The sequence below is a fragment of the Aythya ferina genome, assembly GCF_964211825.1.
Source record: "Aythya ferina genome assembly, chromosome: 2".
In the NCBI taxonomy this organism is placed as follows: Eukaryota; Metazoa; Chordata; class Aves; order Anseriformes; family Anatidae; genus Aythya; species Aythya ferina.
In genome coordinates, this window is record NC_140297.1 from 82,682,969 (window position 1) to 82,710,461 (window position 27,493).

A 27,493-nucleotide genomic window follows, 5' to 3' on the forward strand; every position below is an offset into this window, starting at 1 on the left:
AGCATAAGATATATGGATATGTTGATGGGTGATTATTTTTTTTCCTGTAACTTGAAGGTCAGATGGATGCAGGACATAACTGGACACTAAAATTTTAGTGTCTGTATTGTTCTGAGTACTTTGACGTGACATTGGTCTCTTTTGGATCAATCGGCTTCAGTTTTCTGATTTCTTATAATAATAATGTTTGAGTGACAAGCAAAGTAAATTCATAAACATAGTATATCTCTAAACCCATTCTTCGTTTATGAAATTGCTGTCATTTTGCATATGACAGGCTATTATTACAGTAACAGTGACTTCAGGAATTGAGAAGAACACACAGTTTCCTGAGCGAGTCTGTTTTGAAAGGTTTTAATAATTTTAGGTTTTATAAAATCATGAAAGGACACCTTCAGGGTGCCTTAAAAATGATGTGTTTGAAAGAAATAAATGAATATTCTTGCAGACTATGCTTGGTTTGTGTTAATGAAAGGAAATATTGCTTGAGATTTTTGGATTCAACTGTTCTCAGTTTTGATAGAGATGTTGATTTTTAGCATACTTTACGGTTAACAAAATGACTTGCTTTTGCCATTGAACTGGTCATCTGGTATCTTAAAGGTGCATATAGCTCTTTTTATCTGTGAAACACATCTTCTTAAACTGTCATCTCTCGCCACTGCATAAATCCTCCTGCACTGGGACATAGGGTGGCAGTGTGAAGGGTTGGTTTATCTTGCTGGCTTCGACCCCTCACTGACATCTCTTGTCACTGTCACGTTAGCACCCAGGTGTTAACACAAGTATCTGTAGATTGAGAGGTGTGTTTCAGCTTGGCAAGGACCCTTGAACGTGATGAGTTGTAACACAGAGGGTTTTGGAACCCTTTGTCTAAATTGTGAGATGAGAGGGGTGCGATTGGTTTCTTTTTTTCCTAAATGGTTCACTTGTCAAGAATTTTGAAAAGCCTCTAGGTCAACGATGAGCCGGGCACAGCACTGGAAACTGTGAGGGTACCAGGTTTCTAATGAACATAGGTACTAGTTTTAGAAGATGATGATAATTTAGTATGTCCACCGCCCCCCAGATGCTCTGTTCTGCAGTTTCTTGATTTTTCTGAAGTCTGAAAAAAAAACAAGAGAGAATTTTTAAGCAGCAGTGTAGTTTCCTGGTCAGTTGCTCTAACTTTATTTTATGAGATGTGTTGATGCAGATGGCACTTTTGAAAATGCGTGCAGTGTCTATCAAATCTATATGCTAAGCAGTCTGTGCCCTCTTCTGTACAATATCACGTCTTGTTTCTCTTGCTCACAGACACTGGAAACTTAAGGATGTTCTGCAGACAGGAAACACCCATTCACTTTCCACATGGTCAAATGTCATTTTCTTGGACAGAAGCATCTCAGTCTTGCCTTACAAACTGCTGAAATCACTGGGAACCTAGTCATACCAGGGATGTGCGTTCTGCTGATTTTTCATCACCTTACATATTAGTTATTAATACTCTCTGCTTTATCAAAAGAAACGGCTCCAGCACTTAAAGAAACACACTGTTCTTTGGGTGGAAATCTAGTGATAATAGGACTTAAATACATAATGCAATGTGTTGAAAATGATAGAGAGGCATAGGGAGGGAATTTGTGTAAAAGTTAAGATTTTTTTCTTGTGGAGAATAAAACTGTATTTGCTTAAGAAGATGTCCTATATCTCTAATGGATTGCTAATAGAAGAAGTTCAGATAATGCTGAGGCGTGATTAGATGTATTTATATAAAGAAGGAGGGTTTGTTATATTTAAGAAACTTGTACGTGAATTTCATTCTTCAGAGCCTATTTTTCCCACTCAGGGAGAACAATGGTTTTGTTTTGGGTAGCTTATGTCATGTTGTAGTTGGGTGAGATGTCTTCTCTCACAGCACAATTTTTTCATCTACCTCAAACGAGCTACTTTAAAATATCTGATGCTTTGATTATTTTATACCGTTGAGTTTCCTCTTAAATCACACAGCCACTTATATTCAGACAAAAAAAGACCTAACAACCCCAGCACTTACTACTGAAGTAGATGCAGTAAGATTTATTTATTTATTTATTTATTTATTTATTTATTTATTTATTTGATGGGCTGCTAAATCTGTATGGGAACGCACTGTTGGCTGTGAAGTGTTTGTATTCTTATTCGGTATCAAGGTTATGTTCATGAGTTAATTGCCTGGTGCATACCAGGCAATGTTGTTAATAGCTAAATGACAACAAAAAGTCAAGTTTCCATGGGTCATGTATCTCAAGCACTGTGCTCTGCTAAGGATTATTGATATATTTGTTCACAGGAGGGATTTGGGTGAACTGATGCCTGTGTATGTTTTTGATGATGATATGTGGATAGCTATAAGCTCCAAATTAAGTTGTTGGTGTTCTGTTATTGTTTTTTAATTAGTGCATAGGCATTTTGTTTGGTGTAGAGCTTTTTGATTGTTTCTGTTGTATGTCTTTTGCCATTTATATCTCTTATTGCCTGATTAATGGGTTGAAATTTGGTTTATTCTGCAATAATTAAAGTAATTTGAAAGTCTTTGTATTTCAGTTCTGAGTGTGGTATGTAGCATCCTTAGCTCATGACCTTCAGGTCTGGGTTGGTAAAATGCCCTTTACATTTTATGTTACTGTGTCTGGTAAAAGAAATGAAAGTAAATCCATCTCCTAACAAAATCTGTTAACAAAATTTTGACATATTGAACTGGCCTTCAGCTACCTGCACATCTTTTAAGCATTAGATGCTAGCAAAGATCTCTTCTTCCCAAGTGAAGCACTATTAGACTGTATTTCCTGTTGTAGCCTTTGGCCTTTACAGGCTTTTCTGCTTACCTTTTGAATAATAAAGCAGACTATATTCTCTCCCAGAAAGCAGTGGATTTTAATGTGAGCAGTAAGGATTGGAAAGCAGCAAATATGCTCAACTGCAGGCTTCTTCAGCTGTCCCTCAGATCCGGGTTTGATGGAGTAGCAGACAGTTCACAATGTCAGCAGCAGCTTTGTTAAAAACATCTTAGTTTGGGCTATGCACAAGGGCTCAGTATAATTCTCTCAGCGTCCTCTTCTTGTAGACTGAAGCCTATGCGCAGATGAAGATATTAATCACAGCATTGGCAGTCTTTAGAGCTCTTGCTACTCCCAGCCAGCTGAAACACAGAAACTTTCAGGTTCTTTGAATATTATGACATAACTTCTGTTGTTTGAATTAAAATAGTTCAAAAAGTACAAGTAATGTAAGACTTGAAAGCCTTCATGTTTAATGTTTTTGGAAAGTAGTTTTGTGGCTACCTGTGTCAAGTCTTTCAAGTGACATTCACTGCTACAACAAGATAGTGTCATGGCTGAAAATAAGAACAAGGCAAGTAATTCAAAAATGCAGTGCTCTGGCCTTCAGTTCTCAAAGTATTTGGCCAGACTGACTCTCAGCAATTAGATTTTGCCCTGTCTTGTGTCAGAACTGTGCTTTTAAAAGCATTTTCCTAGATAGATCACAAGTAATTCTTAATTCATTAAACTTCAATTTTTAATAGCCATTTTTCGGTCAGTTTTAGTTCTTCCCACTTTTCCTACAATTCCTAATGTGTTGTATGTTTGTGATAAGCATAGAATCATCCAGGTTGGAGAAGACCTCTAAGATCATCATAAGTTGTAAATCTAGACGTTTCTTAAAGACCTCCAGGGATGGTGACCTATGCAGAGGAGAATTTCAAGTAAACATTAATCCTATTCACCGTTTAATTAGAATGGAGCTCCTATGAACAATAGGTTTATCAAAACATTTTCAGTCTTACCAAGAAAGACCTGCTAATGAACTATTTATAGCAGCTTGTATCTATTTTTGTCAGTAGTCTAAGGACTGACTTAGGACAAACGGGTTAAAAAAACAGGAAATGTGGTTAAGTAAGCGGGTAATCTCTCCAGAGAGTTTCCAGTTTGCCTACACGTTCACATTTTCTTCTGAATACACTCTCAAAACAACACCAAGTACAGTACCTTGAAATCCATCTCTGCTTAAAGGAGGGAATGTTTCCAGCAATAGCAGGAAGTGGCCTAGAGAAAAGTTTTACAATCTTTGTTAAATTCAAATGAGGCTCTGGAGTCACTGTCTGTGTTTTTCTCGGCTTTAATAACATTGGAGCACTTCTATTGCATTTCGGTTGGTTTGGGTGTTATGAAATGAATCCATAAAAGTCTTTGAACACTGTCATTGTAACCTCACTTCTAGATTCCTTTTAAAACAGTGACTTTCCTCCAACTTTACCTTTTTCTTTTACATGGGATTGTGCTTGTTAGTTAATATACTATGCACGTATTTTTGGTATTAGATATAAAATCATGTTTGGAGGTAGCAAAAGTAGTTTTATGAATCAGACTGGGTAAGTCTTACCGTGAAGCAGAAAATGTATCGAACATGATAATGACATCCATATAATTCCCAAAGAGGTATTGTTTGTGTTTCTTTTTTTGAGGAGAGCAGAAGCAATAACATGCAAGTGAAAGCCATTCTTTGCTCTGCTCCTTATTTGTGTTTTTTTTTTTTTTTTTTTTGAATGGAACTAATTATTAGGTTTTTGTTTGTTTGTTTAATTTATTTGTGAGTCAAAAGGAAGAGTGAGTATAATAAATGAAGCAGCTTTAGTTGCGGTAAAGTCTGTGACCTGATGGAGTTCTTCTGTTTTTAGAATTACTGTCAGACATCAGTGTCCTGCTGTTGGGATCCTGCAGTGTACTAGAAATGTTTTTTATGCAGGGAAAACAACAAAGTGTGATGATAAATTTATAGTAATTAGAAAGAAACAGGCTTGTCTAGCTACTTTAATTTAGAAAACAGGCCACTGGAAGTAACAGTATTTGAAGCTGATTTCCTATCAACTGTCTTTGAAGGCAGAAACCTGTGTGCTGTTGTAAAGAGTAAAGGTGAGCTGCTTTGTTTTGTCCATGGGGAAATTCCAAGTCACGTATCTACTTTTTTTTTTCTTTCTTTTTAACATCTGCAGGGTGTTGGGTTAGATGATAACACTGTGTGGGTGGGGACACTTCAGTAAAACAGCATGACATACTCACATACAAGTGCTATAGTTCATGAAAGACTCATGTCTGCAAACAAGTTAGGTTTCTTTCTATTCCACAGTTAGGAGACTATCTTGAAAGGTACTGGCTTCTTGGAAATTAAAATATTAATTTTCTAAATGAGGTATTGTATTCACCGCAGTAATTGGAAATAGCAGCTAGCTATTAAAATTATTTTCCAGAAATAATAAACCAGTTAGGGCATTTGCTAATGAGGCGAGTAGAGTTTGTTGTTCTAGAAACTTAAAAAGTTTTTGGCTGTAATGGAATTTTAATTCTTTCAGTTAATAGTATGTTTGAATTAAACAGACTGTCAAATTTTCTCTGATCGTAAATATTAGATTTCTAAATAGTTTGGGGGGAAAACACCTTGATTCAAATGCATTCTGTATAGAATAAATCATAAAATGATTTTTGCTACGCAGCCTTGGTATAGAATCTCTAGCTCATCTCTGAAATATTTTGTGTGTAAGGTATATTATAAACCAGGTTTATTCAGAATGCTGCACGCTAAAAAAAGTTTTGTCATTCGTTTTTCTTTCCACTTTTCTTCTGTGCTACCTCTCGTTTGATTCATAGAATAAAGTAGTTGATGGTTAGAGCTTCAATCTGCTCAAGGTGCCAGGCAGTCAGCTGTAAGTTAGGGAAGCCTACAGCTGTTCTGTAGCTCTCTTAAGGTTTGTGTACCAAGTCATGTTTGCACTGATTTATTTTTTTAAATCCTTCTAGCAACTTCTGCATGCAGACACCAACCTCTTTGCTGACCTGCTGTGACCTCAGATGGTGTTTCACTTTTTAATGCCTCTTCCCCCTCCCACCCATTCTGTCTTACCTGTTTATATTTTTAGTTTTTTAAGAAGAGGTTACTTGCTTTGAGTCGGAAGTTATGGGTTAGGTTGGGTTGGAAAGTGAAATTCTGTGGTGTGTGCTGGGCAATCGGGCAGCGGGCTTTGTCGGGAGGCTTCCATTGAATCGTCCAGTTCCCAAGAAGGCTCCTCCAGGCAGGACAGTTATTGCTTGGCATGTTGCAAAGTGTGATCTGGGGTTCCAAGAACCGCCAAAATACAAACAGGCTGTGATCCTACAGGGTAGGGTATCCTGCTAGCCCTTATTGCTGTTTTTGTAACACGGTGTTTCTTGGAGGGAAAAAAAAACACGTCCTAACCACACTGGAAATGATGCTAGAGTAACTGCAGTTAAAGCAGTTGTTAAATAATATTGCTGTTGCCTCAGCTACAGCACAGCCAGAATCTAGAGGAAATTCAACAGTTAAAATCAGACTGTTTAAAGAAGTTACATGGCTTTGTGGATGCCATTGATGAGTTTCTTTTTTAATGTGCACTGCGCAGCACTGATTAACGACTTGCAAAAGATGTGTGCAGGTTTTTTTTTTTTCCAGCAGTTTCGTATAGCAAAGTAAAAAAACTTAGAGAAGAGCTGCAGGAGTTTAACTGACAGTTCAAAACACTGCGTGACAGCTGGAAAGTACTACATTTCTGAAGCTTGGAGATGAACATTTCTAATATCGATTCAATTAAATCTGTCAATAGGATATAACGTAATTAAGAATATATATTAAGGTATTTAAAAAGCGGGTATCTTCCTTAAAACAGAGCAGATGAAATCATTTTTTTTTCATTTATCCTCCTTTATGTGTTGTTATTTCTATATTCACTGTCAGCAGAGCAAACAAAACATCAAATATTAAGTGCAGCTAGGTATGAAAACCATTCATGTCTCTGGATCACCATAGTCTGTCTCATGTTACTTTTAAGGAAAGTTTTTATCAAGAAGTAATCAGGCAAAAAAAAAAAAGTTTCAGACTGATTGACTGTCACTGGCATAACTCACTGAACGGAACAATAAATTGTACAAACATTGCATACAACTGGATGAGCTTAAAAGTTGAAATTTCAGACTCTCGGGCATCAATTTTCCTAGCTCGACCAAGTCATGCTCAAGCCTCAAGGCCAGCAAATTCAGTGCTTGCTTTTCAGAGGCACTAAGAATTGCTCCCCTCAGCAGCAATTGCTTGCCGAAGCAAGTACTGGCCTCCTACAGAGGCCAAAAAGCTCCCTGTTGCTCCCTCAGTTGGTGGCTCTGTGCCTGCCGAAGGCTCATTTTGGTTTCAGTCCCTCAGAGTTTAGGTCAAGTCGCACTTGAAACAGGGATGGTCACTTGGTCAGTGTGTGAAGAACCGTGCTTTTCCTCTTTGGTGAAAACTTTGCTTTTCAAAAAAAAAAAAAAAAAGGCTAAAATTGAGTGACAGCTGTTGAACTGTAGAGCGTCTAGTTAGTTAATGGCTTTTCTAGCTCCTCTACAGAAGAGCTGCAGCTTTTAATGCTCCTGCCTGGTTTTATTTGACTGTGAGTTGACCTTGGACCCTTCTTTCTTTCTGTCCCTTGTATCCTCTAATCCTCATCACTTGTGCGGCTTATTGACAGTGAATTGAGGTAACTGCTGACACCATCCACTTTTTCTAAACAGTTGTATGCTTTTATCCCGCCCTCCTCCTTTTCACACAATCGGCAGGCTGAAAGGATTGTTTAGCAAGAAACAGCAGCGAAATTAGCTTCCCAGGCCTCCTAGGTCTGTCCATTTCAAATGAGACCCCAATTTCACAAGAGTTTAAAATATGTCAAACCCAAGCTGCTGGGGATAACATTTCCTGTGTGTTTGTGTTGTCCTAGCAGAACTACTACTCATTCTTTGAACTTGTGTTTTCTACTCTGCAGAATAGGTTACCAAAAAAAAAAAAAAAAGTTTACTCATATCCTCTTTTCTTACTCTTGAATGACTGGGATCATTTGAAAAACTTTGTTGGCTTCGGAAAAAAATTCATCCTGTTGAGTTCAGTTGTAGCATGTGTAAGTTTTGTTCTATTTGTGCCTGCAAGTTTTTGTATCTTCTTTGCATCTTAGAATTACACATACGGTATTGCAGTTCCAACTTCTGCATGCTTATTCAGTCACTTTGGAGGTTTCCTAGTAGAATGCTGTCATCTATGTACTTGGGGGAAACATAGCTCTTAGAACCACATGTGGGACAACTGGTAGCACTACCCCCTCCGAACATCTCCTGAATGACTCCTGCATTGTCAGGCTACGAGATCAGTTTCTGCTAATCCTCAGAACCACAAATCTTTTTCCGTTCTCCTTTTCCCATAGTTCACACAGTCATCCTTGCTACGGCTTTGTAGTATCGTTAAAATTGCTCGTAGATGTAGACTTTCTGACGGATTTCATTTGTAAAAATGTTAATAGGTGGTATAGACTGGAAATTAAATTTAATGGATAATCTTGCTAGATTTTTTTTTTACCGTTAAAAAGTACAGTGGAGGGCCCAAATTGGAAGATGCTATTTTAAAGTTTCTGTCAGCCATTGTGATAGTTGATGGCTGAAACTGTCCTTCATTTATATGTCTCAAGTCTTCCCATCCATTTTCTTTAGAGCGTTCGTGGGGCTTTGTTAGTGGAAGCTAGAATTCCAGTAAGTCAGATTCTTTGGTGTTAAGAATAGAGTGGGAGTGGAATGCATTTATGCTGTAACAAAATAATAACATTTTCTTGAGAGAAATTGCAAGGGCTTGTTGAGACTTTCTTTAACACGTTTCTGTCAGAAGCTATGGAAAGGTATTGTATTTGCGCTTCAATATGCTAAATAAGAGGTATTTTAGACTTAAGAATGTTATGTTTCACTTGATTAGCCTAATAGTTGCAACCTACAGTTATATGCTGCATTAGCTTTCAGTGCTATATAATAGGACTGGCAGCATGGTGTCCCAAAAACTGTAATTGCGTGGGCTGCTGAACAGTTGTAGAGAAAGCTGCACAAAAATTCTATTCTAGACAGAATTTTTTCATTTTGAAATGAATTTCACAACAAATTCACAGTTGGATGCCACTGCTTGTATTTCCACTGAATCATACTCCAGAAAAGTAATACTTTGCTTCAACAAAGCCTGCCACAAACAGTGCAGTGATATAAATCAGAAATTGGATATTTTTTAATTGTAGTTGTTCAAAATATAGTATAGTCATTAACTATGCCTGCAGGTCCTGACATTCAGATATGCTTGGCTTTGTCTCCACATGCAAAAACTAAAATCCTTCATAGAAAAAGAAGAGAAGGGCTGGGGGGGGGAAATACCCTTTTTACCTTTTTTATGTACTGTTCATGATAGGAAACTGACTCCCAGGCAGCAATGGTTTTCACACCACTACATATTCAACAGCAGTGTGAGATCAAACCTGTTACATGGTTACTTTTAATTTCCAGCCTAAATTTACTGATGGACAATTAATTTCTATCTTTCTTTGGTGTGCCAATATTGTTCTTAAGCTCAACTAGTTCTCTCTTTTCTCCCTGACTGCCTCTACTTACTGGCCTTTTTGGAGCGCAGTTGCATCCTCTCTCCACCTTTGGTTAGTTTAGCTTACCAAGTCAAGGTCTTTCAGACTCTTAGATGCTGTAATTAAGGCAACTAGAGTTTTATATGCGTGGACTGCCTCTAAGCTGCATAGCTTTGCTACTAATATTAGCTCAGTTTGTGCTGAATTCTTTGGTGTTAAATTGCAAAGCCTAAGAAACTGAGGAAATATTTGAGCTTGTGCTGAGTCCTCTGATTCTGCAGTCATAACAGAACCACAGGAACATCTCATTAGTGCTAGCTGCTGGAATTGCAGCAAAGAAATAGTCTCCTGTAAGCTCTCATGGGCAAGGGTGCAAGGTGAAAATGGTCATTTATGTCGTCTGTCTTAGGCAGTGGTGCTTAAAACCTGGTGCTGATTTTGCTGACATTAGTATTTCATGTTCGTTCAAAGTGACATTACCTGGTTGTAAACCCTAACCAAGTGGCTGTATTTTTTAAGAATTTTGTCATGCAAGGTTTCTTCAGACAGAGATGATAGCCAACCTTTTTTTTTATTATCAACAGCCAAAAGCAGCTTAATTTGGATGCTCTCACAGCAGTAGCAGACAGAATTAGCAGCTCCTGTGCTGAACCAACCTGTTTAAAAGCACCTGAAGAGACACGCTATCTCAGGAGCTCTGGTGGGATGGGTGGAAGATGAGGAATCTTCCGTCAAACCACATCACTCTCTCATACAACCCACCTAGGTCAGCCTGTATGCATCCCAGCATTTCACTCACCTCCCAAATAACGCTTCTTCCCAGCTCAGCCAGCTGGCCTCCTCTTTTTAGGGCAGACACCTGCCCTCTCTGTTTATAACTTTGACTGATTAATGAACATGCTCTGACAGTGCTCAAGCATCCATAAGGGACCATATAAGTCCTAACATTGCATGGCATTTGTGCAAACGTAAAAGCACACAGTTTCCACATGAAAGATCCTCCCGTCACAAGATGAGGCCAGTAGACAGCCAAGAGCTGAATACCGCATAGGTTTGCAGACTGAAATCAACGCTTTGCACCCTGAGGTTAACTGTAAACCAGCTCCCAAATCTGCCCTGTACCTCTTGATGTGATTTGCATACCACCGTTTGGTGCCTTGTCAAGGTCTATATGACTGTGGGAGGTGGTACAAATTTTGTCCTCTGTGATATGAAGCCCGGGGGGGGGGGGGGGATTTAAACTGGGGCAGAGTGAGGCAGGAGGAGAGCAGCAGAAGAGGAAAAAGGAAGGGGGTGTTGCATTTCCACACATACCTGTGATCTTTTGGTGTGGTTCGAGTTCTGGTGTGTAGCATCCTTACTTTGTTTTGCAGGTTACAGAGGAGAGAGAAAAAAAAAAAAAGTTTCATAAAATTTCTGATATTGCTCTATTCCTCCCTCCCTTCCTTCCTTGTTGCAAAAAAATCACTAAGATAACAAGAAATTATACGCTTGCATACTAGTATACTATGTTGTTTGATTTGTTGTTGGTCTAGTTTAAATGGAAAGAATGACAAATTTTTCAAGGAAAAGAATAAAGATAGCAACAAAAGGTATTAGAGATGTTTTGGAATATATCTGAAATGCTTGTTTTATTCTTTACCTTTTTCATTAATTTGCATTTCTTCCAAAGTGAAAATAGAACATTATTTATGTAAAGAACATTATTCTTCTGTATGTTTAGAAACCAAAGTACTTTTAGTGAGAGCTGTTAAGTCATCTTTGACGTGTGCCTCTTTGCCATGAACTTCTGAAACGGAGATGGCCTGTGCACGGGTTTGGGTGCAGAGCTTAGCGACATCCTGGCTACGTGTTGGAAAGGGCTCCTTGTTCAGCATCTCTCCCTCCACTTTCCCCTAAATGCCCTTGTTTTCCCCCAGGAGACCTGCGGGGGTGCTTCAGGAAGCACCCTTCAATCTGAACTCTAGGCCGCACGGCGTAGTGTCACACGGCGTAGACGTAGGCAAAAACGTGTTTGTATCTCATGCAAGGGGATCCCGTCTTCCTTTTGTCCTACTCTCATAAAGTTTTTGTCCATAAGGATTGTCTAGGAAAGAGCAAGTATCTCCTTTTTAGATCTTGGGGTAGGCTGTGGGAACAGCGTTCACTTCATAAAGCAAATTTAACCACAGCTGAGATGGCAGTTGCGAGACATTGCTGTCTCTATTCACGACACTATTCACTACCGTATCTTAGATCTTCCAGATCCTTCCTGCCCAGTCCTCTGAAGTTATTCCAGATCCACAGCAGTGCAGGGGACTGAGAGCCTGTCCTAACTGTAAAACATACCCTGCTGAATGTCCTTCTGTTTAGGGCATAGTATAAATTGACAATTATTTCACTTCTTGGTAAATAAAGTGCTTGCTTAACTTCTTCACCTTCCCCAGGAGGAAATTTTTACTAAGACATGACATCTCCGTATAAATTGTCATGAGTAATACCTTCTGAACCACTTTCAGAGAAAAAAGAATCCTTGCTATTTCCATCTATAATAATAATATACAGTTAGATAAGCTGATAAAGTAGCAAGGCCTTCTTGAAGGCTGTGGTATATAAGCGTTCCCTTGTATTCTCTGTTTCCTTATAACTTACCAAGTTGTAGTGCTTGTTCTGTGCCATGGTAAGTGCATTCCAGCAAGACATCCTGAAGTGTTTTTTTGTTTGTTTGTTTGTTTGTTTTTTGTTTTTTTTTTTTTTATGCGAAGCTTTTATTAAATGGCAAAGCTGGTAAAATTGGGTTGCCAGAGAAGAATACTGAAACAGGAACCTGCTGGCTTTTTTAACCTTTTGCTGTAAGGAAATGTGCCTTTCTCCATTTGATTTGAAAAAGGAAATAGACTGGTGGTGTGGCTATGGAACTTTCTCTTTCTGCCTCTGATTGCAAAAGTGCTAGTGAAAGAAATGAAAAGAAAAAGTACAGTATTGAACTGTAGAATACTATGGCCTTGTTGAGATGATAGAATGAAAGTAATTATTTACCCTTTTTTGTTTTCTTTCAGGTGTCAGAAACTATTTGAAAGAAGCATTAGTGAATATCATTGCTGTGCATGCAGAGGTGAGAAAACTTCAGATTGTTCAATGCTTACATTCAAATGAATAATTTCAGTGTATTTTGCTCAGTAAATTCTGGCTTTCATACCCCTGAAAACTGTAGCTCTGTTGAAGTGTGTTCATTATAGATGTTGGTGCTTTGGGTTAGGTTTAGCCAACCAAGTATGAAACTGCTAACTTTTTTAAAGGCAGAAAGAGATGAACGGTTCCTGTTTATCCTCAGTAACACTTTGTTACATGTTTTGGAGTGCCTTTTTCTTTCCACTGTCTGATGAAAAAGAAAGCCAAAGTCTAAAGCTGAATTCTTCCCTTTCCTTACAAAGTGGGGGGAGGGAGGGGGAAGCAAGATGATGATGATGCTCACTTTCTCTGATTAACTTTATTTTCCACAGCATATAGAAACAAGCTTGTGCTCAACTTTATTTAAAACAAATATTTGATATATGCCCTTTGTAGTGAAAAGGCAATATATATATCATATTCTTCTACATAGGATAAAAAATGAAAAGCTAAACACAGAATTTTTTGTAGTTTCTATATGGCACAAATAGCATTTGAAATACTTGGGTAGGCAATGGCTTATGACAGAGAGTCTATATTAAAATTTAAGTATTATTAACGGGTTGCAGAGCTACAGTTATTTGGCCTCTTGTGGTAATATACAGGAATTTTCTATAGTACTTTAAATTACAACTAGCTCTACAAGTTCCTTCCTTCTGAGTACTGAGAGTGTTATCAGATTACTATTGCTCCTGGTGTATATGCTGGTAATAGTATTACTCTTATCTTTGTATTATCAGAAATACCTTTCAAAATATCACTAGTATAGCTGCTCTGCGTATTAACATCTATTTATTAATCTATTTAAAGCCTGATAAGATTCATCTGAGGTTCCTTTTTATTTTACTCCTCCATGAATTACAAAGCTTCATATAAATCAAAATGTAGTATCTTCAAAAAAAATTGTTCAATCAGTTGCAATGTTACTGTTTGGATTTCAATATATGCTTACAGCAGTTTTCACACTAGCATTGATTATTTTACCAAATTCTTCAGAATGAGGGAGTAAACAAAACTAGATACCAACATGACATTCATTTGTTTTTGCAGTTTTTCAGTGTAGTTGAAATTAATAAAAATGAAAATGAGGGCTTGGGCATTAAAAGATTCAAAGGCATTTTTGACTTCTTTAGCTAATCCTGATAAAAGGCATACTTATTAAAATTCTCCTGCAGAAAGGTGCACTAGCTTCTGACTTCATTGAGACTGATACTAATTTTGGCCCAAATAGCGTGTTGCGTCATGAATTTTTACATGTGAAGTATTGCAGAAATGTGAAAATGTGTCAAGACGAAACTCCCATTTGCACTGTTTTCTGCTGAAATTCTCTAAGCTGGGTCAGATTTAAGTTTAGTTAGCAAAGCTGCAAGTTTCTGTAGTTTGAAACAGCAAAAATTATCAATCAGCTGAACAATGAACATGGAAAGAAAATTACCTTTGAATTCAAATTCAACTGAAATCAAAATAAGGGCATCGTATTGCAAATTTGTGATGATTCACCATTGCTGAGAACTTTTTTTTCTTGGATTCTGTATAGTAACATCAAGAGTGCTTGTTATGGGCACAAATACTCTTTTCTCAGTAGAAGATTTTTTGTGTGTTCCTGGTATGTTTGTGTTGAATTGCTCAGCAATATTTGCTGCTGAATAAGATGACCCATGCATAAATTACTTTTTCTTTACTGTAAAGCTAAGTATGTCAGTTACATAGCTTTTGTGGGTCAAAACAGTCAAAGTACATGCAAAGGCTGCATGTTCGACTTGTCAATGATAAAAACTGATAGCTGGCATGTACCTATGTGGTCAGTGTACTTAGTCTGTGATGCAAATTTGCCTGTTTGAATGGTCAGCTTTATGGGATCCCTGATTATAATTCATTTCTTCAAGCACTGGAATGTGGGTAAGAATCCTACATTCATTTTTGTTCCCTTTAATTTATTTTCACGTACACGTATGAGTATCTTCTGTTATCTCTATCTACTTTTCCTTGTCAGACTCTATTCTAGCAAAATTTCAACTACTTAATTCTCTAGGTCATTTTAAAGAGGAAATCAGGGGAAACATTTTTTACAAACTCTATCCAGTTCATTTTCCTTCTTGCACCACTCTAGTCACATTATCTTCAGTTCCTTGTGTCATCTTTTTTCCCCAACCTCATGCAGTTTTAGTGCAGCTTTATCATCACCTTTAAGTCATGACACAGTTTTGATCTGTCTAGCCTATAGTCTCACTTCCTCCTATATCCAGCCTCTCGGTCTGCATTTTCCCCAATTCTGTGTAGAACGCCATACTTTATTTTTTTCAATTCACCAACAGTTTCTCACTTCCTTAAAGTGAGCTTTAGGGAAGACTGGTTACTTCATGCTTTCCTTTAGGCATAGATCTAATGTTTAATTCTGTGGTGGTGGTAGGTCGCAGTTGCTGCTCTGAATCTCAGATGGAGGATGTGACCACTTTGAACAGTTGTACAAATAAACAGTTTAAAAACTAGTCTTGACGCATGGAAAAAACAGTAAGATGTAATGTAATGTAATGTAAAGCCCAGGAGCTAACAAATTGCAGTAAGGGAAAAATCTAAATGAAAATCCATTATGCCACCATAGTCTCAAACCCTTTTTAAGACTCTTCTCCACAGAAAGCATAAAGACACTTGCCGTTTGACAGTGATGAGGCAAGTGTGCAGCAGAGACTCTGCCACATATGAAAGGTTCTAAAAGAAATTGCAAAATCCTTGGGTAAAATGTGGCTGAATGCATAATTAGGTCAGTCAGTGACATAATCCTGAATTTAAAAGGTGCTATCCACAAAACAGCAGTTTATGTACAGCCACCTGACCACCTGCACGCATCAGGCGAGAGCAGATACTTTTCTTTTAGGCATTGCAAGAAAGCTGTAAGCATCACATGTCGGGTAGCAAGCACTGTGGTTAGCAGAGGTGATTGGCCAAAGCACAGGGCAAGCGTCAAAGGATTCTTCAGGTTCCAGCTGCCATGAATTTCTTTGTCCATTGTTAAAAATACAATGGCCCTTTCAATCAAAGTGTTTAATGCTTTTTACCAAAATGTTACTTTATAAAATACTTATGTCAATATATAGGCATTGTGCTCATGATTCTTATTTTATAAAAATCAGGTGTTTACCATTTCCAAAGACCTAGTTCCTCGGGTAATGTCAAGGATTGTGGAAGCAGTCTCTGAAGAATTGAGTCGACTGATGCAGTGTGTTTCATCCTTCAGCAGAAATGGAGCTTTACAGGTAGATGAATCATTTGTACTGTCAAACATCTGAGTTTATAAAACTTAGAATAACAGAGAGGTATAACATGTATTTGTTAGATTTACTATAGCAGTGAAAACAAGGAGGTTAAAAGGATTAGTATACAACCTCTTTCTCATATTTATGGATGAATACCCTTTGGGATACTAGTCCTTGGGTTGATCATATTTTAGCGTTGTCATTGTGTAAGTGCATAAAAGGTTACCCTTATCCTATGAGTTAAAAAGCATCATAGAATCATAAAACAGTTTGGTTAGGAAGGGTCCTTTAAAGATGATCTAGTTCTAACCCCCCTGCAATGAGCAGGGACATCAGTCATTAAATAAGGTTGCCTAAACCATCACAACGGTATCTGTTTAAGTTGTTGTTAAACTATCATTGTCCTGTCACAAAAAAAAAATACATTAAAAGAAAAGAAAAAAAAAAGTTTTATAATATTTAGAGGTTTAAAATCTTGAAAACGTGATATTGTAGGATCTTGTAAGTCTTTACAGAACTGGTCACATGCCTGTTGTGCTATTTCTGTGTTAGCACTCTGTCATAACACAGATGCAACAGATACTTTTACAATGCCCTCTTCATTTGTGATTGCACCAGTAGTTGTCTTTTCTGCTGAAAAAGTTTTAAAGGAGTTTATAGAAGAAGAGCTACATATGTTAAAAAACAAATTCCATTGACCTAATGATTGCTATGGCTGTAACAGGCAGGAAGAGGCAACCTTCATTTTTCATTGTCTGTGATAACATTCTTGCATTATCATGGGAAAATAAATATCCAAATGCAAGCTTTATTTTCCAATTGCTATTAGTAATTGCACATGACAGATAATTAATATAGGAAGATCACAACCAAATAAGATTGGCTGCCAGCTTAAAACCAAATCAATGAACAGCAACAAAGCTACCTGTAAATTATTTTTATTTGACTGGATGACCCGCTCTATGAACTTGCTGCCTAAACCCATAACTGGAAGGATTTTCTCTCCCTTCTGCAAATTTCTCACTCATTATCCTTTTCTGTTCCTCTGAGCACAGAAAACCCTGTGTCACACAAGGCAGGAAACAGCAGTATAAGAGTGATCTGGGCCTGTGTCTGTCTGTTTACAAGAGACCTGTTTCCTAAGAGAAGCCTAAATCTGTACACCCACATCAGATGGCCCATACTTTCACAATGTTTGCCTTTACACTATGTTTATTTAGGCTGTGATGCCTGAGAATGTGACACTGTCACATGGTACTGGAGTTGGATTTAGTGATCTTTGTGGGTCCCTTCCAATTTGGGATATTCTGCTGCTGCTTCCTAACATGTAGGGAAAACTACAGAACCTTATATGTGGACCTTCAAGAACTCCCAGATAGTTTGGAGCACCATACAGAAAAGGTGAAACATTCTGTGGTGAGAAAGGCATTCCTTATGGGTATGGAATTGGTGGGTAGCTAGGTCCTATTCTGTGTGAGATTTCTGGTACAAAAAAAAAGATTTATTAGTCTCTGCTGGCTTCCTACCTAGGGGAGAGATAAGGAGAAGACATAAAAGCCAAATGCTTTCATTGGAATCAGAATTAGATGTCTATGCTATATTATAAAAAGTTTTGTTTTGGAAAAGTAATGTCACATTAATTTGTTCTAAATGTAGATCACTTTCTGTAATGACTAGCTGGATTAAATTGTACCTTGATGAATAAGAACTGAATCTGAATTTGGATGAAGTTCAATTTATAATTCAAATGAAATAGCTATAATATTGATCACGTTCGGAATGCTTGTTTCACATGAAAAATCTGAGTGAATATTTTTCAAAGACTGAAGGAAGATTTGTGAACTTGGTTTAATCCTTGAGTTCATTCTCTGCTCTTATGTATGGTAGGGAATGAACTAGGTGAAAATCAATACCTAGACATATAGTACCGTGCAGGAGTCAAATCCCCAAGCTTGTGTGCCCACCAGGTGACAGACAAGAAGCAGAGCACGACCATTTTACTTCCTCATTTGATGGAAAAAAATAAATTCAACAGCAAAACCAAGAATAAAATGTGTATTGACAGACTTTTGTACTCTTGTGTTTCCTTCCTTCCTGGGCAAGCCAGGCTGTAAGAAGTCAAGCTCACTATTAAAAAAAAATAAATAAAAAAGAATGCTACCCTATCAAGGTAGCATCCCTTTCTCTGTCTATAACAGAACAGAAAAGATGGAGCAGAATTAGAGTTTTATTACTGTTACTGAGAGACAAAACAATGTTTTCAGACTGCTACATAGTGACTGTGCAAACAGTTTGACTTGTATGAAAGTATGAAAAATGTGAAATTGTTCCTTCTAACACTCTCTTAACTGATACAGCAGCATGGCAACCAAAAATACAGGAAACAAATTGTTAGAAGTCAAGGCTGCTTACCACTGAAGCATGCAGTGGCATTTGCTTCTAAAAAAGGTGAAGCTTTGGGATACTGGTATTCTGATCAAAGGAAATTTTCTCTGTTTCAGTATTTGTATTTCTCTCTTTAGGCGAGACTTGAAATCTGTGCATTGAGGGATACAGTGGCCATATACCTAACACCTGAGAGCAAGTAAGTTGTGCTGTATTTTCTGTCATTTCCATGTAGTGGAGTCCTTGGTAAACATGCAAAAACACGTGGTGTAAATTAAGGATTTTCAAGAGATTGATACAAATAGAATATGTAATGTATTACATATATATGTGGGAAATTGATACTACTATGGCTTTATCATTTGAAAGAATTTGTGTTTTGTTTTGTTTTGTTTTTTGTAATTGATGACAAAGACTAGATACTCTTCATTCTTACCAAAGGAAGAGGTGGAGGGATGATGACTCTTACTTCAGCTACTGAGGAAAATGTTGCTAAGGCAAAAGCAGTTGCCACTGAGTTTCATCCATTTTTTTGCAGAGGTCCCATAAAGCACACCACAGAGAGTCTGCCAGAGACTTCAAAGAGGCTACAGAACCAGACACCAGCAGGATCCCCTTAATGGAACATGGAGAATTAGGGTTCTCCACAAGCTTGTACATTACCCTACTCCTTTTCCACACACCTCATTGAGGAGAGTGAATTCAGCTTTACTCTGTCTATTAGAATGAAAAGCTTTCAGCAGTGCATCATTTCTTAGGGAGGTGAAAGACCAGAGCTAAACAGTGGGGGACGTGCTCATGCATATGCTAATATAAGGGGAGAAAGAAAAACGTTGGCAGCATCAGTGGTTGGTGTAGTCAAGACACGTAAAAACACAAACTGTGGTAGCTGTCAGCAGTTTTGAGTAAAGTTCATTGATTGAAATTTCTAGTTGAGTATATACAGGACTGGGTGTGTCCATTCACTATTTTCGATTACCTACACTTTTGTTAGGATTGGCATTACCCATTCCCACAGGTTGCGATTTGGTCTTAACTCTCTCTAAACTGACCAATATTTTGCAGGAGACGTTGCAGGGCTTGAGGCGCTGATGTGTCTTCACGTCACTGCTGATGGTATTCTGTGGTGTCACTGCATTCAGTTTCAAGATTTGCTTCTTTGTACTGTGCGTCTGATAGTGATGAAGACCTAAATGTGAACTATTTGGCACCAGCTTATATTGGATAAAATGAAAGTGCTATTGTTTCTGAGCAGAATGGGAGCGAATCAGAGTGAACCATGGAAGCTGGAGCTTCACAGATGCCTTTTTATTCCTGGTCCCTTCACTAGCAGTAGATGCCACAAGCCACCAAATTAATATTAATTCTGCTGAGAGAAGGTTGTACCCATCGGTGCAGGAGTTGCATCATTCCCTGCATGGCTGTTCCATGTTGCCCAGAGAGGTGTGCAACCCCCATCCTTGGAGATACTCAAAACTTGACTTGTCCCCAAGAAACCTTCAATAACCTCAGAGTTGTCCCTAGTTTGAGATGGGAGTTGTACCAGAAGACCTCCAGAGGTCCCTTTCAACCTCAATTATGCTATGATTCTGTGTTAGCACAATGCAAATCTCTGTAGGATCCCTTCTCTAGGGGAGAGTGCAGTGACTTATCAACTGACCACAGGAAGCCAAAATCAACATTATATCTGTGCTTCACACTCTGATGCTCACTTAGTTCTAGGCAGAAGGCAGGCTGGCCAACTACCTCAAATTCTTGGAGGGTCCAGAACATCAGACTCAGTCTTAAATCAGCGGATCGAACATTTCTTGTTGGTGTATGTTGTACATCGCATCAGGAGTGTTGAGAGACCTACATGGGCCTTTGGCCACTTTCTGTATAATTTGCACGTGAATGTCAGGTGTCAAGTTAACATTTTGTTAATTTATTGAAATAAGAAGCATGGCTAAAATATTGTACATTTCTATGAAAATTATAGAGAGAAGCTGAAAGTTGAGACTTGTACCGGGGGAATATGAGTATTTTTGTTTTCCTTACAGCTCAAGCTTTAAGCAAGCTTTGGAAGCCTTGCCTCAGCTCTCGAGTGGAACTGACAAAAAGTGAGTACACTGCAGCTTCTTGTTCTTCTTATGCTCTAAGGAGCCATTGCTTTTTACTCTTCTATCAGAGCTTTGCTAGAAGAGGGTTAACTTTTGCTATATTTGACCTTTTAAAATTACAAAGTAGAAGCCTCTTTGGACAGAGTCAAGAATAATATAAACCCCTATTCCTTGTGGCCTATTAAGTTATACAGAGGAACTGAGCTGATGACTTTGTGGCATATGTCTCTCCCATTCTAGCCTTATCAGTTCTAAATCTCTTTGTATTTATTTTATAATTTCAGTCCATTTTAGCCTTCCATGCTAATCTTAGTTTCTGTGAGGTCCATTGTCTTGTCTTAGTGAATTTAGCAGCAGTAAAGAAAATGACCAAGGAACAAAGTCCAAGTTTTTGTCAGCTGATATTTGGGTAATTCTCAAAACTGGCTTGTTTCATTTTAAAATCAAGAAGTTTCTGTTGTCCTTTCTTAACATCAGGAGGAGGCCTTTGGGGTTCTTTCTTCTCCACCATAGCAAACTTTGACAACCAAGCTGCTGTGCTGCATTGAACCTAGTATTTGGTGGTCTATTTTATAAGCATAGCTTAATAAAGAGCTGGTAAGGTAAAACACGGACAGATTTGTAATGAGTATATTAGTATAAATATAGCTTTTTTGAACTTGAGGTTGCTATTAAGGTACTTTTAGGAACTGAACTGCATCAAATCAGCCTGCACTTAACATTCAGAATTTAGAATATTCCGTAGACAAAAGTAGAGCCTGTTTGTGCAGCCCATACTAATTGTCTTTTCTCTGTTCAAACCTACTCTTCACCAGCCACAAGAAGTCTCAAGATACCCCCTTGCCTTACTTGGGTCTCTTGCTTTATTAAAGATAGGAATCAGTTTTGAGATAGCTCTTTCAACTCAGACTTTCCGAAACACCTGTAGGGTTGGGTTTTTTTTTGACTTGGTCACAAGTGTGTGAGCTTTTGTAGGACAGATGAGAATCAAGAACTGCATCATTTTTACATCTATCTCAGAGTTCTGAGCCTTAGACAGCATAATATTTGTTCTGTTTCTCAGGTTTCTATATGACAATTGTCATCATTCCACACTGGCCATAATATATATTTGTTTTAAAATAACACACATTTATGCACTAATTTAGAGACGTTTGTTTCAGTTTATTCAGTCATTACTGTGATACTAAATGATGAATGTGGCCATAGGCATCTTCCAGAGGGCTTGCTGAGGAAGCAGATACTGATTTTGTGGTTCAAGTTGTTGTTCGTGGTATTTTTTTTAATGTTCAAGTATAATTTCTTCTGTTACTGGCTGTTCAATAATCACAGTTTGCCAAAAAAGTTGCAGTGATGCATGTCTGCCCTATCCAGCTTGTTTTTGAAATAGAGCAGAAAGTTTGGAGAACATGTTCTTTCCTAGAATACAAGGAACATAAAGCATACAGGAAAGACTGTAAAACTTTGTGTTGCATCTCCACTGCTACAATAAATGTCTCCTACAATAGAACTATTGACATCGTTGGTCCTAAACCTGCAGTTAGGTTTATAATAAATATCATCCATTGCACCAATTATCCAACTATTGCTATGCTACAAATTGAGCTCATACTTTCTTAGTTATCTATAAAGGACAAAAACATATGCTTGCCAGTGAATTAATATTTCTCCTGGAACAGACGTTTTATTTCTGATCCTTTAGCCATAATCTTTAAGAGAAAACTATGGAATACCTCTCAAAGACAAGTTTGAGAACTCACATTCTGAATTCAGCTGCAAGCTAAATGCCGTAGCCTTGATAAGGGATACCGGTTTTATGGCACAGTCTGAAAGTTGCCTTACAGCAGTATCTTATGACCCTCTCTACCAGTCCTTTTGCCATTGTGTTTAGCATTTATGTTTCTGTAAGGAAAATGGTGTTTATATGGAAGGAAAGGCATATAAAGGCCTATTTTATAATGTTGATAAGATCTCTGTGGCTAAGTCCTTCTCTCACCACAGATCATCCCAACACAGTTGGTGTATTTCTAAATATCTATAAGGTTCAGATATTTAAACTAGATCTAATTTTAGGCTCTTTATTTATGCAGGCAATGTATTTGAAGTCACAGACAGAATAACCAAAACTTCTGGTAATTGTTCCCTTTTCAGAATCTGCCAAAATTGTAAATATTTTCCTTTCACAGGTTATTAGAAGAACTGCTAAACAAATTTAAAAGCAGCATGCACTTGCAGCTGACCTGTTTTCAAGCTTCTTCATCAGCGATGATGAAAACATAGACATCGACGCAGTGCAGGCAACTCGATAGATGAATGCTGATAGACGTCATCCATTTTTCTGTACTTCGTCAGTTCCTTTGAGGACTGAGGAAATCAAAAGGAATTTCATTGAAAAAGAAGTTATGAGATCCAACTCTCTGAGTAATGATAAGAGGTATCCTGCTGAGTGAGAGTTCTGGTTGTAAATATCTTGACAAAATGTTTTTCTGTCTACTGTATTTCATTCTGTGGAGGGGACTAAGCCAGTTTTGTTTACATACATTCTTCTTGGCTATATGTTTGTGAAAAAATATTTATTTACGTGCTGCAATCTCAGTTTCATTTGTTAAAAATACGTTGAAATATATTTTTAGCAACTGTTGCCTTAAATTTAAGTACATACACATGTATCAGTTTCTTTCTAGATGTAGAGCAATGCTGAATTAACTGGAAGACCCAGCTTCTGTAAACTATTGAGAATTATGCAATAAACATTACTACCTACAGATGCCTAAGTATTCATATACAATGTGCTGAAGGACACTACTTTCTCTGCATTTAATTTTTTTTTTTTCTGATATGATCTACAATTTTAGTGTTCATTAAATCTGATATTTGGGAGGCTTTTATTTTCTTATTTCTTTGATAACTGAGAAGATCTTCCTGTCCCTTTAGTTTCTCCCTTCATTTGAGTATTGGTGTTAAACCCTTCACAATAGAAATAAGCTTTCCTTTCATTGGCAATTAACAATTAATTAAAAGTGCTCTGAGTTTGAGGTTAGTAGATGCTTTAAAAGTATGTTTAAGCTAAATATCCTTCGGCATTAAGGAACAGAACAGTAACTACTTCTGACTATGTGCGAGGCTAAAGAAGAGCACAATTTGCCATTGGTTTTGTTGCTTCCTTCTCACTCTTCTCGTCTTCATCATTCTTACCGTCTTACTGTCTTCTTCTCTCTTGTTAGTCAGTCCTCTTGTCACCACCATTAAATTTGTTTGGAAGTGAATAGGGGTTCAGGAGGCGAGAACAGTTTTGCTGCCGTTACTTTATCATTACACAAAAGTCAAGAGCTGTCTTCCCATTGAACAGTCAAGACCAGACTTGACTGTGACTTTCATTTGGGGACTTAATAAAAACTGTGGGAAGCTGTAAGAGAGAGCAACTAATATAAAGTGGTCTTGTTTTGGCGGGTAAGGGATGGGTTTGATTTTATACCTGAAAACCACACATTCAGTAAATCATGCAGTAATTATGTATTCTTTCTGTACTTGCAGCCATTTGGGGTGTGACTTTTTGAAATTGTGCATTCAATTTTCCAACATTTTTTGTCAGCTTTTTGCTTTTGCTAGTCCAGTTATGTGCTTTAAAAATATAACATACAGTTCCAGTAATTACTACAAGAAATAATTCAATGCACATGTATTGTGGGCACATAGTAATAGTGTGTTGAATAGAAGTTTAAAAGTGCAAGTGCATGTCATTATTGGCTTAAGAGAGAAAGTTGTTAAACATCTCAGCAATGTTGTTTTGTTTAATGTTGTCAATTTCAAGCTTGTCGTAGTCTCAGCTTCTGATACTAACTGAAATAATCATCCAGTTAGTTCAGTCTGTAAAGGAGTTAGCTTCAGAATAATAAAATGTTAAGAAAAATATGTTCATAATTTTTTCTTGAATTCCTTGCTTTCCAAGAGATGTGATTTTCTAATGAATTTTGCCAGCATCTACATTTTCTACATTTGTATCAGACATGTTCATAAGTATCAAAAACTTAATTTATTGCCTGTACTGATATAATAGAGGTTCAGGCATTTATTTACTGTAACACTGTCTTCTGTTGCAACAGTTTGTTGCTTGCCTTTAAAACCTGAAATATGTAAGTCATGTGTTTGTGTTTAGTTGCTTTTCTTGAATAATGCTTCAGAACGTGTCATTGATAACCAAACAAGAACAATGTATAAGGGATCGAACACTCAAATTCAGCCTGATATGAGATAAATGCCGACAGTCAAGTCAGAGCACTGGGTTCCATTAATCCAGCTGGAGGAATTAAGTAAGTCAGTGAGGATCATGCAGCAACAGAACGTGTTGAAGTCCATTTGTGTGGAAGGGGAGTTGGGACTGCCAAGACTTCAAAGCTGAGGTACAGCATGCTACAGTTCCTCTAAAGGGATTACAAAAAAAAAAACAAAAAAAAACAAACAAGAAGTGGTCAGTGTGGCTTTGCAAAAAAAAAAAAAAAAAAAAATCAAAGATACAATAAGGTTTAAAAAAATAGTATTGGAAGTGGAAAAAGATAGGGAGACCACACTAAAATACACGATGAGGGCTCGCAGAGAAAAGGGAGGCAGCAAGGAAATTAAAGTAACAGAAGTGAAAGGCTCTGACATTTAAAGCAAAGGTAAGTGCCGAAAACAGTACAAGAGAAAGTGAATTATTACATGAACTTTGAACCTGTAGAAAATCTAACACCAATTCATACTGGGGAAAAAAAAAAAAAAAAAAGACACTGAAATGGAAACCTGGAAAGCTTTATTTCTCATTTAAAAGAAAAACTTAGGAAGTAATAAGGTTGTAAAACATGTCTTGCTAAAAATAGGTAAAGCCTTATGGGAAAATTCAACCACAATATATTGTGTTGAGATATTCAGCCTCTGGAGATGTTGAGGCATTCTCCTCTTACTGTATTTTTGAACATTTATTTTGAGTAGTCATGAGGCGTTCAGGATGTAAGCAAAGAAGTAATAAAAAACAAATGCAGTATCAATGTAATGAAATGGGGAGGGGGAGGGAGAAGATGGCAACAGAGAAAATACTTAAATCCATCAGCAAAATGATAGAAAAAATAGAGGAAAATTCATTACATTCCATACCTGGATGGTAACTTAATGAAACAGATAAAATAAGTAGCATAAAGAAATGAAAAAAATACTGCCGCTTTTCACTCACACAACCTTTCTTTGTTTTAACTGATATTGTTTGGAAAAGATGTTTATGGAATGTACTGATAGTGCATCGTTGTCCAAGTTAAACACTTTCTTAAAACTTTTAACAAGCAATTTAGAGAACTTAAAAACAACTGCAGTCCTGCTAAGTTTCATGCATGTGCTGAATTTCAAGCCCATGAATAGATGTGAGACTTCTTGCTCTGACCTCCTTCAAATGTTTAACACAAACGCCCAGCATTTGAGGATCAGGGAAGATGTATTCTGTGCCTTAAACCCCTTGCATCTTCCTCCAGTTGCATAAAAACAAGTGAGGCTCAAACCATTTGAATTTCACTGTGTGACAGCGGAGAAGGAAATGAGAAATCTGTGCTTGGACTGCTGCAGGGTTGTGCTTTGTAGGGGCGCTTCTGGCTGGAGCAGTGATGTGTGACTGTTGGCTTGTAAAAGCAGCTCGTCTGCCAGCCTCAGCCAAAGCTATGGCATCTCCCTGAAGAGAGGGTACTTCATGTTGAAGGTGAGAGGCTTTTGTCTTCGGTGCAGACAGTCTTTTGTCTTCCAGAAATAAAGAAGCATTTATGAACTAATACCATGTTTCTCTGGCTCTATTGGTAAGTAGGGAGATGCAGATAAAAACAGATCCATAAAAGCTGGCATAACATTGTACAGAGCATGGTGCTAAAAAAATACTAAAGATAAACTTAGTCATTGTTTATTAAGATTCTGCTCAAGTTAAATACTTACATGTTTAGAGAAAGAAAAAAGAAAAAAAAAGAACAATTGATTGTTCATATAAAAGAAGGTGTAATGGCAATTAATATTAAAAAAAAAGGGGGGAGGGGGGACACCTAGGTTATAGTACAAGAAAATCTGTGAAACTCTTTGCTGAGCCCACACTGAATGACAAGCATGGTGTCCCTTGCCTGCAAACATCTAACATTTAGCTAGGAAAAGGCCTCCAAAATCATGAAAATTACTCACTTAACTCCTTGATTTTGAAAGCAGTGATATTTTCAGTTTATAATCCAAGAGAAGGTAGTAAACCGCAGTTTCCTAGATACTCTTTTGGCCTTGTGAAGAAAAGGAACACTGAGCCGAGAATCTTTTGCCATGGCTACATCTGAGACAATGCTACGCAGGGGATTTACACTTCCAAACCTGCTGCCAGACAGTATTTCAGTCAATTCCAGCCAACTTCTTTGGCCCTGTCCTGCTCAAATATATATGAAGCATTGTGATTTTCCTGCAAATAGTGATTGTTACAATATTGATTACACTGGTGGATGCAAATGCTGATTTTTGTGCCCAAATAGGTTTCTGGACCCTTGCTAGCAAGGAGAGGTTTTACATGTTTTCAGCACTATAAATGTGCTGCTGCTTTGTTCTTTGGAGAGAAAAATTTATCGTAGAAAGGAAAGATCCCTAACTACATCAGAATACTCTGAAAATGAAAAAACAGTGAAGTGCTCCTGCGGAAGCCTGAGCTCCAAAACTCAGATCTGGATCTTTAACACTGGTAAAGCGCTTGCTTGCTAAGATCCGGTTGGTCATGTGCGTCTTGTCCTGACAAAAAGAGGGACCCAGTAGGTAAATCACAGCAATCTCATTCTTACTGTTAGGAATTGTAGTTTTTGCATGGCACTAATGATTTTAGCATCAGTCAGGAATCAGTAATAGCCTCTGACTACTGTAAAAGCAGGCAACAGCGCATGCATACATGTATGTTGTGCCACCTGGGCATATTTAACTAGTAAGAAATTAGTGTGTTTTGAATTAAGTTTCCAGGTAGCTTGGAAATACTTTGGGATTTGTTAAATGTGTTCAGTTAGGAGGTTGGTCCTGAGTCTTTTGGCATTTTGGGCCTAACCAGGTATCTAGAGGAGCTTTGGGTGCTGACCCTTACTCAAAATCAAAAGGAAAATAAGTCACTGTATAATGCAAATTAGTTTTAAAAACTTTAGGAGAGA

The 27,493-nt window shown here is 37.6% G+C and overlaps 1 protein-coding gene across 3 annotated transcripts in view; it reads left to right on the plus strand.

The window, feature by feature from the left end:
• Positions 1–24,236, plus strand: part of EXOC2 (exocyst complex component 2) — a 153,811-nt gene extending 129,575 nt beyond the window's left edge. For all 3 annotated transcript variants that reach the window (XM_084509813.1, XM_084509814.1, XM_084509815.1), the window contains exons 24-28: positions 12,475–12,530; positions 15,718–15,840; positions 18,363–18,424; positions 20,265–20,324; positions 22,511–24,236. In XM_084509813.1, coding sequence (XP_084365939.1) covers positions 12,475–12,530; positions 15,718–15,840; positions 18,363–18,424; positions 20,265–20,324; positions 22,511–22,604 — 395 coding nt within the window. In that variant the 3' untranslated portion in view covers positions 22,605–24,236. The remainder of the gene's footprint in view (positions 1–12,474; positions 12,531–15,717; positions 15,841–18,362; positions 18,425–20,264; positions 20,325–22,510) is intronic.
• The last annotated feature ends 3,257 nt before the right edge of the window (positions 24,237–27,493 follow it).